This window comes from Struthio camelus, chromosome 7 (genome assembly GCF_040807025.1).
Source record: "Struthio camelus isolate bStrCam1 chromosome 7, bStrCam1.hap1, whole genome shotgun sequence".
NCBI classification, from domain to species: domain Eukaryota; kingdom Metazoa; phylum Chordata; class Aves; order Struthioniformes; family Struthionidae; genus Struthio; species Struthio camelus.
In genome coordinates, this window is record NC_090948.1 from 41,976,862 (window position 1) to 41,990,876 (window position 14,015).

Genomic DNA, 14,015 nt, shown 5'->3' on the forward strand with positions numbered 1-14,015 from the left:
CTCTGCCTGTACTGCTTTTTGTGTCTTTGAACCTATCTTTTAAGCTAAACAACAAAATCTTACTTATTTTCTTTCGTTGTTCTGCTCTGCTTCCATTGATGACTGTAAACTTTTGACTCCAGACTGGCAATATGAGGGTAAGATGGCAAAATGTAACTTCCTGAACATTGCTTGTCTGTTTTTGTTTTTTTGGCTTCTTTATTTTCTTTTTCCTTAGAACGCTATTAAACTTCTGTTCGCTCTCTTTAGTTAGATCCCTCTGTTGCAGTTAGATTCAAATTGTGTTTGTTTCCGTTGTGAAGCTTTAATTATGAGTTCTACTTTTTAATCATGCCTTTGTTATTTCTTTGGGTTAAATTACCATCGTATTGTCTCTGTCCTGAAGGACTTCTGCTTCACTACGGTCCCTGGGGGTATCTCTAGAGCAAGGCGTCAGCAGGATTGTAGCGTAGCCCTCAAACCGTGCTGTATCTTTATGTGACAACAGCGTGTGTTCGTGACATGGCAAGTAAGGCTCACCTAAGAGATAATTTTACACACCATGTTAAGATTATGCTGTTGAAGTGTTTGTTTTAAATACAGATCAACATCTGAGATCTTCAGGCCTTTCTTCTCAGATTCTCATTTGCTTTGTGAAGTTTTAGCTGAGTGAGGGAACAGCTCAGGTTTTGATCCTCTGTGAACGTAAAACTAGCTAACGGTTGTAGCCTATGCATATGCCATGTTTAAGTGACGCTTGTTTTTGGTATTCTAGCTTGTTTAACAACAATACTCTGTAAGGCCCATCCTCTGGGAAGATGAATAACTTCTCGTTTCATCCTTATAGATTGCAAGTTGGCCAGGACAGGTCCTCCAGCCACAATAGTCCCTATTGATGAAGAAAGTCGAAACGGTGAGTATGCCTCTGTTTTAAGTGATAGTTATGAGCTGACTCGTGTTTAGAAGCTCCCGTGGGGAGCGGGGCGGCCGACTCGGCAGCAATGACGCCTGTGTTTCTTGCACCGAGGACTGGTCTCTGAAATCTGTAAGCGTTGGTGTCAAGTGGAAATACAAAAATGACCCAAAACGCGCCAAGATTCCCTGATTTCATGGGAAAGTATACGTTTTGACCTTTTTTTTTTCTTGGGCTCTAAATAGCATCTGCGAGAATGCTTTTAGCTTTAATGAGTGCTTAACACCATGGTTATTTGTAATGCAGGATGAGTTTAGCTGCCTTGTTGCCAGCCTGCTAGCTTACTCTTACTGACCAAGTTTTTCTATCTCTGTGATTTTACTGGAGGAGGAAGCTGAGCCAATCTTTACATTTTTAGTGGCTTGATGGGGTAGGTAAGGCCAAGCTGCTCTTGAGTCTCTGAAGCTCGATAAGAATATTAGCATTGTTCTCTTCTGGGTTTCCTATGCCAGCTTTTAGAAAGTCGCTTGTTGTTTCATTGTCAGCTTTAATTATTACATGAGCTCAGAAGACAGAAGAACTTGCTTGTATGTAGTCATGGGAATTGTGAAAGAAGAAAGTATTTAGTAGTGTAGGGGTGTGTGTGGTTTTTCTGTTTTTATGCTCTCGCCAAGCTGTGCTACTTCCTAGTTGTTGCTTTTTAGCTTCAACGTTACATCGACGCAGCATAATGTCCTGCGATGACGTGCTTACTTGCCTGATTGAGTTGTTGCCCAAGTGGTGGTGACCTCTGACATGAATGAATTTCTGCTATTTTCTGATTAGTATTTAGTGGTTGTTTTGTGATTTTTCTCTCACCCCCCCCCCCCCCCAAACCTGGTAAGATAGGCAGTTGAGCATGCTGCACGTGGTTATGCTCCATCATTACATGGGTGCGGAGCAAAGCCTAGGTCTCTCTGCTTCCCTTCATAATCCCAAGGAGAGGTGCTGGGAATCACAGTTGCTCAAGAAGGTGAGATGGAAGAGGGTTTGCAGGTTTTACTGGTGAGAGAAGGGAGAAGACCACTGTCGACATTGTTAATACATCTATATACAAAAAACCTCTGCTAAGTTTATACAGGAGTGGCTTTTAACAGCAGGCTCGCTCTTCCCTGTGTTGTGTGGGTGGTTTTTGTTTTTTGGTTTTTTTTTTTGGCAATCATGTCTGCCGGCTGCAACTTAGAAATGATTAGTTTGAGCAAAAGGAAATTATATTGGTAATCCTGTCTGCGTGCTGAGCAGAGGGTGTGGGGGTAAAAACTTGGGGTAAAACAGCTGCTACTGAAATGGGGGCCTGGTGACAGAACAGGGAATGTCTATACTTTTTCAGGCATTCAGACTGCATTTAAAAAAAAAAAGTAACTTGCACAGTGCAATATTAGTTTCAAAGTAGACAGCTTTATCATGTTCATATGGTGCTCATTTCAAAGGGGGAAAAAGAAGTCTGTCTTTCACAGTGTAAGGGTGGCTAATGAACACGTGCATGCTGTGGGACTGCTCAGTTGTGCAACTTCTGTGGGGAACCTGCGTTGTAATTAGTCACCTGTGGTTAAAATAGTCTGGTATGTATGGCATTAAAAAATCAGATATCAAGAATCAATACTATGGTATTTCTTAACGTCATTTTTTTTTTAAACGCATGTACTGTCGAAGTAGCCTTGGGATTGCAAGCTTGGGGTTGCAGATAGATGCAAATAACTGCATCTATATCACTTTGGGAAGGTGTCAAGTATGCTAGATGACAGGAGGTAAGTGTTGGCATGATATGTAACTTCCCCCCCCCCCCAAATGCATTATCAGCCCTGGAGTTACCTGTCAGGGGAATGTGGTGGGAAGAATGGCACAAAGTGAGCCGAGATGCTGAGCATACAGATTTATTTGGAGTTTCTACCAAAAAATCTAAGAGGAATACAAAGCTTACATCCCTCTGGCTGAATGGCGTAGTAAACCTCCTCAGCTTTGTCATGTTTGGTTCAGTATTTAGAAAACTAAAAGTTAACGTTTGTATGTAACTGGTCCTGCAGGAAAGATGGCTAAATTTAATGTAACGGGGAGAGGAATGTTTTTCCTTAAAAGGTTTGTGTGTGTTGCAGGGATTTAATTGATCTATTTAACTGTGAATTCCTATGAACCATTAATTCCTGGTTAAAGAGGTTAAATTGCAAGTAGAAACGGAGTGCTGGCAAAACAGCACTCTGTAGATACAGAAAATGTAAATTCTGCAGATGGTTGTCTGCTGTTGTTGCTGATAGGAATAAACACATCAATTTCTACTCTGAAGTTCCTTATCAGACCAACTTCAGGTACCATGAGAACAATTTCAAGCAGCTACTTTCTTAAAGAACCACTCAAAAAATAAGACCTTGAAGCTTCATTTAGTAGTAAATTAGATTATAGTAGTATATGTGTAAAGAGTCCTAGACGTGGTGGATTTCAGAAGTGGCAAATGAATTTTTTTTTTTAAGGGAATGGGTGATAATGCTTGAGATAGTATTAATGGCCTGGTTTAACAACTGTGTAAGATGAGAATAATATCTTTGGCTTTATCTAGCCGTGTGGCTCGTGGCCAAAACAGCTCAGTGTGTTGTGTCCCCAAATGTGGAGCTCTTAATTTTCTCCTGCTTTCTTCTTCCTCAGAAATGGACATCCTCTTCCAGAGGAGGAGGAGGGGGTGCTGCCATGCTAGAGAAGGGTACGGCACGTGGCGTGCAGTAAGTGTTGTGGGACATCCTTAGTCAGGCATATACATACCTGCCCTACAGAGAAGGTCTTGTGCAACAAGTGTTTTCTCTTTGCAAAGTTTTTATTTTACAGGTTTGAGAGCTCCGTATCATTTTCCAGAGAAGGAAAATGATCCCAAATTGAGCTAAAATTTATGTAGAAATACTGATGCTGAGCTGTAAGGTGGGGGAAGAGCTAAGTGAGCACGGTCCAGCTGGCAGCTTGGGATCTTGGGATCTGCGAGCCTGGGGCGCAAGCCTTCTCCCCTGAGTTGCTGCAGAAGGACCCACAGCGCGGTGGTGTCTTCCCCCTATTTCCAGGGCAGGTGGGAACTGGTAGAGATGTTTAGCAGTGGTGTTCATTTATTCCTCTGAAATAGCACGATGAGGAAGAGGGCTGAAATCATTCTGATGTAGTTTCGTCCTTGAAGAAAGATGGAGGTTTCAGCGTTGTTTGGCTTTTGCCTCTCGTCACAATTTGCATTTCGGTGTCTGCAAGATCTTGAGTGACAGCAAGGCAGAAAAGAGGCAAGTGAAAATTAGCAGCAGGCTCTTTTGATATTTGAACTGACTTTTTGATATTTTTGGAAAATGTGTGACTAACTTCACCTTTACAGTCTTGCATAAGTTAGCAATCTTCGATCTTCTCATCTTTCTATATATATATTCTTCAAAAAACATATTTTTCTTTAGCTCAGCATATGCCTGAGATCTGCTGCTGCTTTCTTCTAAGCAGGAGTTGGGGGTTCAGTGAATGAGAACAAAGAGGGCAAGTGTTTATGTGAGCCCGCTGCAGATGGCAAAATAGTCTGAGCAGTCAGATTTTATGATTTGAGAAGTACAGCTTGGTTTTTAGCGTAACTAAAGCTAATGAGCAGCTAATCTTGTGAATACAGTGTTCAAGTGTAAGATTTATGAGTACGAGCGGGTCAGGTTTTGCATTTGAGGAGGATGTGTAATCCTGATGGAACAAATTGTTTCCAGCTGCTCTGGAACAGACCGAATACCTGCTCCTATCTCCAAACCAAACAGCACGAAGGATTCCCTTGGGTAAAGCAGTATATCTTGTCGGAAATACTGACAAATATGAGATGAGGTTGTGATGCTGATAGCTGCTTTTATAAGCCTGGTGCAAGTGAATGGCAGCATCTTTCTGGAGAAAAACAGACTCTAGTGGGACTGGAACAGCTCCGGGAACAAATTTAGCGGAAGCCTCACCTGTGGCAAAAGATAATTGACTTTCTTTATATTAAAAAAAAAAAAGTACACACACATATATATATGTATAAAAATTTCCATTGAAACGAAATTACTTTTTTCTCTGGCTTTTGTTAAGGAAGTGCTGTGCCAGTAAGCGATTTGGGATCGGTTTGGGCTTTTTTGTTTGTTTTGTTTTTTTGTTTAGATGTTGTAGCTGGATGCCGAGTTGGCCAGGGGTGGGCACTCTGAAATGCTAAGTAGTGTGTTCTCCCCCCCTCCCCCCCCCAAGGATTCAAAAAATTTTAATGCAAAATACGCTATGGCGAGAACTTGCAAAAGAGGCAAAAGCAAGATCTGCTATGTTTTTATTAAAATAAAAGATTTTTGAAACAAATATCTGCATGGCCCTGCATACCAGTGAGCAAACTTGGCGCAATCTGAGTGCTGGGGAAGTCTCCTCTCTGACCGTCGTGCAGATTTCAGGAGGGTTGCTCCCTGCTGCAGTTGCTCCTGGGCTCCTGCGCTGCTGCTGCTGTCCACTACAGGCTCCTTCCTGCGCTCAGCACAAAGGGAGGGTGATCTTGGGGAAAAGCCAAACTGCCCCGCTCCCTTGGCAGTATGTTCACAGTGCAAAACCTGTTGCCGCAAATGTTCTGTTTGGGTTCTCGCCCACCCTGTTTAAATCGATAAATGCAATGTTTTGCCTTTTTTTTTTTTTTAATTCCCCTTTTTTAACCTCCTGTAATGATAGGAAATGCTAAGGAACAGGCAGTACACCTGCTCCGCGGGTTACGTGTCTGTGTCTCCTCAGCGCTCTGTAAGGCTCATTGTGCGTGTTTGGAATTTGGGCAAGCACAGGTGAGTGCGGGAATGAGCCTTGGGGCACTGGAAGAGGCTTTTGTATTATTTGGATATCTTTTTCCTCCTCTTACTCTCTTGGCTGTAATCTCTCTTTGGTTAGCCTGGGTTCCTGTGGAGGCAGAGCACGGGCGCTCGCACTGCAAGGCCCTGCCAATGACTTCCCCACGCTGGGGGGGAATAAAGGGGAAATAGGGCACAAATACACTTTTTTTTCCTCCCCTCCTGCTACTGTTGGACCGATCCATTTTGAGTTGAATTGCGTGTAATGCTGCAAGAACAGACTTGATTACTAAGGCACGTTGACGGTGTCGCTGCACGTTTCTCTACCATCCCAAACTGTTTTAACTTTTATTTTTCAGGGATGACTGACAGGGATTGGGGGAAAGAAAAAATGTCATTAGAGGAAGCAAGTCTTTAGCCTCTCTTCGGGGACAGGCTTCGAGTTTGTTAATGTATTTCCTCTGGGCTGTGGGATGGCTTTCAAAGAGCCATTACTTAATGCGATTTTCAGTGACTACCAGTAGGGGCTAGGATGGAAGTAATGGGCCTTTAAGATGAAGGGTCCCGCTGTCTGTCTCCTAAGCAGATCTTAAGCTGTTTCTGGTCTGACCGCCTTTGAGGTGTTTTGGATATCTAAGGGAAGAGTGGCTATAGAAGAAAACACAGTGTTCTGATTTGCTAATCAGTTCAACCACAGCAACCACAGTTGCTGTGGTTGAACACGGGTGCACGGAGAATTTTATTTCCTGAGAGTTGCAACTTTATGGCCTCTTGCTACTTTTCCTTTCCGTTTCCGAAAAGGGGTGAGTTAATGAGTTGAAGGATGAGGTGCCCCAGCTTCTTAATTTTGTCGAATGCCTTACGGTAACAAAAAAGAATTGCCGTCTTTGCTGTTATTGCTGTTCTGAAATGCCTTTATCTAAGAATTTCTGGTTTCTGTAGATGAATTTTGCATGTGCGGGCATAGCTATGCAGTCCTATCAAAATACCATTCAAAGGATTTTTTTTTAGCATTAGAAGAAGTCCCCTTTAAATGCTGCAGGTGTCGTTCTTTGGGTTATTGGAACCTAGCGTATCTGATAACAAATGCTCCCATTTTGAAAAGAGTTTTGTCAGGCTGCTGCTGGATTCTCATTGGTGTCACTGGAGCCTACAGTTGCTTAGCTTAGCTTTTCCCTGTAAAACCTCGGAAGGAAACATAGGTTGAGAAGAGATGTGCCAGACGCTTGAAGGAGTTTCAGCTTGCCAGAGCATGTCTGGCCTATGTTCACGCAACGCTTTTTGCATCTCTGTGGCTAATGTACAAACCAAGGCAATTAGAGGACTGTGTGCGCTGCATAATGACGCAAAATTGCGTGCGTGTAAGAGCTCATGTTTATATTTTCTATATGTGCACCTGTATGTATGAGTGAAAAAGACAGTGTATTTCGAACTTGCCCCTTTTCAGCTTTTGTTAGGAAAAGAAGCAGTGGGAAGGACAGAAACGCTTTTTTTGTATGAAACCCGGGTCCCTCTCAGACAGAGTAGGGTTGCACCTTGTCCTAGAGCCATTAAGGATGGAGGGGGGATACTCTGAGTGTGTCTCATAGCTGCTTCTGAGTGGGAGGCTTCCGTTTACAGCATGCGGTTGCTGCACGTATTTGTAGGCCGATTAAGTCTCCTGTGCGTAAGCCTCGCTCGTTTGACTACTTGCGTTGCAATAGCAGTGCTTTCCTCCGCTCTGGGATCCCATGCATCACTGGCAACTGATTGCCCTGCCATGCAAAGCGATCTCTATTTACCAGGAATGAGATGAGCCAGTTGGCATTCAATGGGGAAGCAGTTATAAATAAGATGAGCTGAAGACCGCCTTGTGTGTTCAGCGCCCGAGCAAGACTCAAAGCTATTCCGTGAAGATTAACAGGGCTAAAATGGAGCAGAGCTTTCGGCCTTAGCTCTGGGTTTCCTGGTGCAGGAGGACGTGACTTTCTCCTACTCGTATGCTGCACAAACACTGGCATCTTGCGCAGAGATGTTAGAGTTTATAAAAATACATACTCTGATAAGAAGGTCTCTGAAGTCTGTGACGTGTGCGGCAATGGAAAAGCCCAAGCTGCAATGTGCTGCAATTTCATATTGGGTATCCCAGATGTGTCCATAAATGTAGTTTGTGGACTTTTTGCATTTAACTGTCACTTCACGCGCTATTTCATTTCAAACGGTTAACAATGGTATTTTTGAAGGACGAAAGGAAAGGATGAAACTTAAATGTTATTAATCGTTCACGTGCGATGTTTCAAGAGAGAAACTGCTTCAGTCGGTGTTTTTCTTTCTTTCTTGCAATTGTCTAGAGGCATAATCATCCATGTATAAAGTCTTTTTCACTTCTTTAGACAATCTTATACTGTCTTAAAGTGTCTGTGAACACTTCATACCTGTGGGAAGTATTGCTTTTCATCTCTACCAACTGGAACCTGGTTTTCGTAGCAATGGAGATTTGGTATGTGGTTTGTAGGTATGATGAAACAAAAGTGAGGTATTGTAGCCAGTAAATCTTTGAAATGATACCTTGCTGAACAGGAGAAAGGAGTTCAGTCAGCCTTGCTTCTAAAGCAAGAGCTTGTCATCTTTGCAAAATTAATAGCTCTCATTACACAGATACTCTGCTTTCTCAGCTCCCAGGTGTACGTGTGAGCATCTTGAAATAAGTCTAGGTGTTTGTCTGTCAAGGATTACAATTCAATATAGCAATATTGGTGGGCTGCTGATAACAATCTGGATGGCTAACACGATTGTGCGTGGAGCTGCAGTAGTCTTCCAGTGACTGTCTGCACTGTTCGCGTTCCACAATCGTTAATACTGGGTCTGCGCGACATTAGATTATCCAGCAATACAAATTTGATCTGGATCAGACTCGGGCGCATAACGACATTTTGTCAAATTGGAGCACACAGTACAGAGCTTATTCTGGCTTTATGGGAAGAGAGGTGATATGTTAGATCTGATAGTTATCTGCCAGATTAAGTAATATCTATCAGGAGGAGTTACTCTTGCAGTGGTGTTTTTTTTTTTTAGTTTGTTTGTTTTTTTTATTTTATTTTATTTTTAAAAGCAAACTTTAGTGCGAGGAGTGGATTTGTATTGATTAGTCTTGTGCCACGTGGCTGTTTTGCCTTTGGTCTGCCGCTAAGGGCTGTAGACTGTCCTCACCATCTGGCAGCGTATCCGGTCGCTTGACCCTGTTTCCTCTCATCCACGTTGACCCGGGAGGCTGCGTGCTCCCTGTTGAAGCTTCTCCAAGTTATCTAGATGAGCGGCTATTGCACAGGCTGCTCGAGGTCGGATCTAGCCTGCGGCCCTGAGAATACGATGGAATCCTGGGGCCGCGCTGTAGCGGTGCCCTGTGCCTGAGCAGAATTTCCCCCCCTGAAGAGGAGAGCTTGGTGGCCCCATGACTGCTGTCACTCGGATACCGAGAGAGACCCAGTTGTAGCTGACTTAGCTTATTCTTCCAGGGAAGCTTTATTTTAGACCTGAGGGTTTTCTGAATGCTCTGGTCCAGGTGCTATCCTCAAAGCTCTCTGTAATCCTTAACCAAACTGAGCACTTGGAGTTAGATGATGCATCTTAAACGTTGATAAATAACGTATCTTTATATCAAGCTTAAATACGCGCTTCCATTTTCCTCTGTTTTGGTCAAATGAAGATTTGTTTTCAGTTTACGAGATTTCCCCCCTGTGCACCCATTTATACATCCAAAAGGGCCCAGGACTAAACAATTTTGCGTTGGACTAGATCAGTGCGTGTACGTGTCGTAACACTGAACGGTCTTAGCCTTCAGTAATGTAGCAGGGGGGAAATGGGTTAGCGTGCCAGTTTGATAATCCCCTTCTCAACTATTCCTGTCTTTTTTGACCTGCTTAGTTGGTTGCCACAGAGTTGGAAGTTTCTTGGGCGTTCAAAGATGCAGCCAATTAAGACTAAGGCTAATTTGTTCTTAACCTACTGTCCCGGAGTCGTTATCAAATGCAACAATAGAAATATTACCAGAGCGTAACCAACTCTAAAAAGGGTAGATAGCTTGGAAGAGAGGGTTAGCTGTTCTTGCTGTCACGTAAGAAGACCGAGTCAAACAGATAAAGGGTAAGTGTGAAAACTAGATGTCAGAAAGTGTTCTTATACTCAGCAAATGAATGTTTTCAACGAGATAGACTATGGAATGTTTTTTTTGTAACGTGCGTTTATGCTTTTCTTTCTGCTATTCGTGATAGCAGTTAGCTCATATGTCTTGGTGCTTAAGTTCTTAAGTCTTCACTTGTTTAAACCAGAGTAGCCTGGTATCGCCGCTTCTCTTACAGTTGGGGTTAATTTAGCAATTCGTGAGATGGGAAAAGAGGCCTAAATTTACAGAAGTTATTTATGTTTCATTCAAGCCTCTTTCTTCATTTTCATTCTGAGATTATACGTTCTTAGGATTGTGGTATTAACAACTTGATTGAAAAGTCGTGAATCAATTTGGTGTTTAATGCCGTTCTTATACCACAGATTTAAATTCTCAGTGTACTTTCTCGTGGAGGACGAATGTGTGAAGACTGAAGGAGCTGTAAAATCATGAGCTGCTTATTCCACTGTTATTCATGAGCACAGACATCAGCAGTCACCACTATTTAAGCACAGCTTCTGTTAAAGGTCTCTAGAACTGTCCCCTTTAGATAATCATTTTTTAGTTTGTTTTTGGTGGGCCGGCTTTTTTGTCTAATAAGGCAAATCAAATCAAAATGGAAAAAAGCAGAGGGTATTTTTTTAGGGAGAAAACAGTCTCTTGTAAGCTAATGACTTGTAACTCACCCTTGAGGATAGAAAACACAGTGATAGATTTGGAAATATTTTAAGTGTGCTGTCTGGAAAATATCCTAACCTGGCATGGGTGCTCTTTGGTGAAGTGAAAATAGGTTCCTTAAACCACCTTGGGGGTGATGTGTTCTTGTTTTTTGTTTTTGCCCTCATCTTCATCATGAACGATGTCTTTGCATTGCAGTTGCCTGTGCACGTATTCAGTTGTCGCGTATAGTGGCATAGCGATGGTACAGTGTTGTGTCAGGTCGTATCTTGTGCCATCTTCCTCATGCTGATTACTTCCAATTGTCTCAACGTACCTGCAGGCTGTAATTCAAGGGTGAGCTATTGAGCTTTGTTCACTAAATATTGATTAACTGTAGAAGTAATTAGGAGATCGGGCAGGACCACAAGTCTATTTTAGTCTTGATATGTAAAATGACGAAAATCAGGAATTTGATGCCATTTTGGAGTGTGTATAATTTTTGTTGTGAATAATGCTTATGCTTGCTAATGGCAAATCCTTTTCAAAATGTGTTTGAGGGTTTTTTTTTTTTTTTTTTTTAAGGTGGAAATTCTCCTTAGGATGACTCAGTGTTTCTGAACAGCTCATCAGACAATTTGGACGTTCAGAATACGTCATTTATATTAAATCGCAATACTCAATGCGTTCATGTTCTCAGGTTGCCATTTTTACCTTTGCAAATGAAGCGTACATTTCAAAGGTTTTTCCTTTCGTATCATTCTGAAACACTGAGTGTAACTGTAGCCGCGGTATTCTTAGATTATTCGCTTTACAGTACCGGCAAAGCTACGCAAGGATAAGAGTACGTAATACGTCTTATGCCTACTTAAAATCAGCTCTCCTCTGGGGAGAGGAAAGAGATGGTTGTGATCAGTCCTCCAAGAGTAATTTCCAGACGTTCTAATGTCATGTTTTATAAGTGATTTGGTATCATTTTATTTTTGGAGTCATTGTTTATTGAGTAGCCTGTATATCCCCTGGGAAATTAACATACAATGCTTTATTTTTCCATTCCTAATAAGAAAGAGAGCACTTTTTGGTGATCTCTGAGAAATTTGTTACAAAATCTTTGTTCACAGTGCATTCAAAAAAAAAAAAAAAAAGCAAAATTGCTTTTCATGGCCAGTTTTGGAATAGAGAATATTGTTTTCTGCTGACTATATATAACGTTGCGTATTTCGTTTCCTTTTGTCACTGCTAAAAGTGGGTACCGTAAAAAAAAATCTTTTTAGAAGCAAGAGATGTGTGCATAGGTCAACCCGAGAAGTTAGATGATACGTTTAAATATTTATCTGCCTTATTGTCACTAAGTGATGCTGGCTTCACTAGCATAAGCTAACATTAATTCTCGACGCGTTCTCCTTTCGTGAAAACTTTGCTCTTGTGGAACTGTGATTTACATTTTCAACCTTCATCTGGAATAAAATCTCTTCCCCAGAGCATGTCACTGTCATTGTAATGGATATCTATTACTGTTAGGCTACCCGCCGACGAGTCAGCCCTTCTTGCTTTGTATTATCTACTGCCTGTTCCTATAAGCAGCTCTCTTACAATGATGGGGGAATTGCTGGCATTTATGGGAATGCCAAGATAAGCGAGTGGCAGAGCCAAGAATAGATGTAAGCATCTGGTAGCGAAGGGAGGGAGGGAATGTTTTGGCTCAGTTGTGCCAAAGAAGCGTGAAACAGAGTCCGAAGCGGAAATACAGGGTTCACAGGACGTGGGTGAGCCTCTTTCAGCCACCTTGTAGGAAAGATCAAACCGGGACCGGTTCTCGATCTTCCAGCTTGCCCTGATGCCGTGTGCGCATGGAGGATACCAAGGAGGTGTCGTGCTGTTGAGAGTTCAGGTCTCCTGTTCTGCTGGTGGCAAAGGTCCATCGGTGATGTATTAGCGAAAGAACCTCTTTTCGCTGCCCTGCTCGCTCTCCCTCCCTTTGGTCCTTTGTCTGTATTGGGGGTCAAACATAGGGTTGCCGTGGTGCAACTCAAAGCCCCTTCTTCCTGTAGCTTTTTTGAGGGGACAGCGTCCTCACTGACCTGGGCACAGTCCCTCAGGGCAGGTGCTGTTGTTCCTAAAAGCATTAGGTTTACAGGCTCCCATGTTGTTGAGCAGTCCGGTCCCGGAATTTACCTGCTCTTGTCCACTTAGGCTCTGTTGAATTGGACCAACTCCGCAGCTCACGCTAAATTCATATCTCAGAGTTGCTCAGTCAACTCAGTTCCATGTATGGTAATAGAATGTTACTCGTTTCTGTATGCTTTCCAATGGCAGTATTTAAAACTAGTCTAGATAGGGTGAAGCATAATTTTTTTTTGTTTGGTGTTTCTTTCCTATGTAAATTAAGGTGAGTTTGGACTCAGCAGAGGCACTGCAGCTGCTGTGTTATCTTTTCACTAATAACATGAAAAAAATTTTCCACTCCATTGAAATTGTTCACGTGGTTGATGGGTATGGAATGATTGACATGCTCAAATTTTGGTGGTGTTTTGTGATATGCCGTTGCATGTGAGAGCTGAAGAGTGATGGTGGCCAGAGGAAACCCTTGAGACTGAGCTCTGCGCTGCAGTTGGGGGTCTGCTCGTAGATGAGCCCTGCTGTTCTCTTTGACGATAAGCATCTGGAACTTGTGAGTGTTACGTCTATCAGCGATGGCACTGTTTTACTGCATCCTGTGGTCCATGGTTTCTGCCTTTTCTAACTTGCGTTACTGCTGCTGACAAGCCCGCAAGTGCTGTTCCTCTTAGCTCTGAGCGTCCCTCACCCTTGAAGTGCGTCTTCACTGTTACTAGGTTACAGGCATTTCAGTCTAAAGCATCCTCTTCAAAAGCTCGTGCGGCAAGCGTTGGCTGTTAGTATTTGTGATGTAGAGCAGCCCAAGTAGGTTTTACCCCACGACCGAGGACAAGCCGAGGGCAGTGTCCCTGCAGAGCAGGGCACAGTCCCCAGGACTTGAGCAGCGTGAGCGGAGCAGGGAGGATGGTAACAGGGCCGATAATGGCCTTGAGCCCTCGTGAGATGATGAAGCGGGTCCAAGGCCCATCCAGGGAGTTTGGCTGGAGATGGGTACGCTTCTGGCATAGCACCACAGAGCACGACTTTGCGGTGGAATGTGTTGTCCATACCGTAGTGTAACTCGTAGGTATTCCATAATAGCCTGATGAATTGAAATGGCTCCTGGTGAGCGGATATAGGTTACCATTACGCTCAATAACATCACGGCGCTGTGGATGTCGTCGTCATCTTTCCTTGAAGTTCTTGATTGGAAGAAATTAATCCTATCATTAAGTCCTGCGTGAGTTCTTGTCAAGTTGTAAAGAAGGTCACAACAGATGTTGATGCTGTAACGTTTCTGCACGTAGAGGACTTCCGTCTTCAAGGTTGGTAGATGGCTAATTTTGAGTACTGGATAGAGCTGTAGGGAAAGAAAAGTGTGTATTGGAGCACTTACTGAAGAGTAATC

At 42.9% G+C, this 14,015-nt stretch overlaps 1 protein-coding gene across 10 annotated transcripts in view; it reads left to right on the forward strand.

Moving 5' to 3' along the window:
- The window catches only part of PCDH15 (protocadherin related 15), a 1,072,490-nt gene that overhangs the window by 776,661 nt on the left and 281,814 nt on the right, over positions 1 to 14,015 (forward strand). For 6 of the 10 annotated variants that reach the window (XM_068951042.1, XM_068951043.1, XM_068951047.1 and 3 more), the window contains 2 exons: positions 123 to 137; positions 827 to 892. In XM_068951042.1, coding sequence (XP_068807143.1) covers positions 123 to 137; positions 827 to 892 — 81 coding nt within the window. The remainder of the gene's footprint in view (positions 1 to 122; positions 138 to 826; positions 893 to 14,015) is intronic. The other 4 variants (XM_068951049.1, XM_068951046.1, XM_068951050.1 and 1 more) reach the window with 1 other exon arrangement.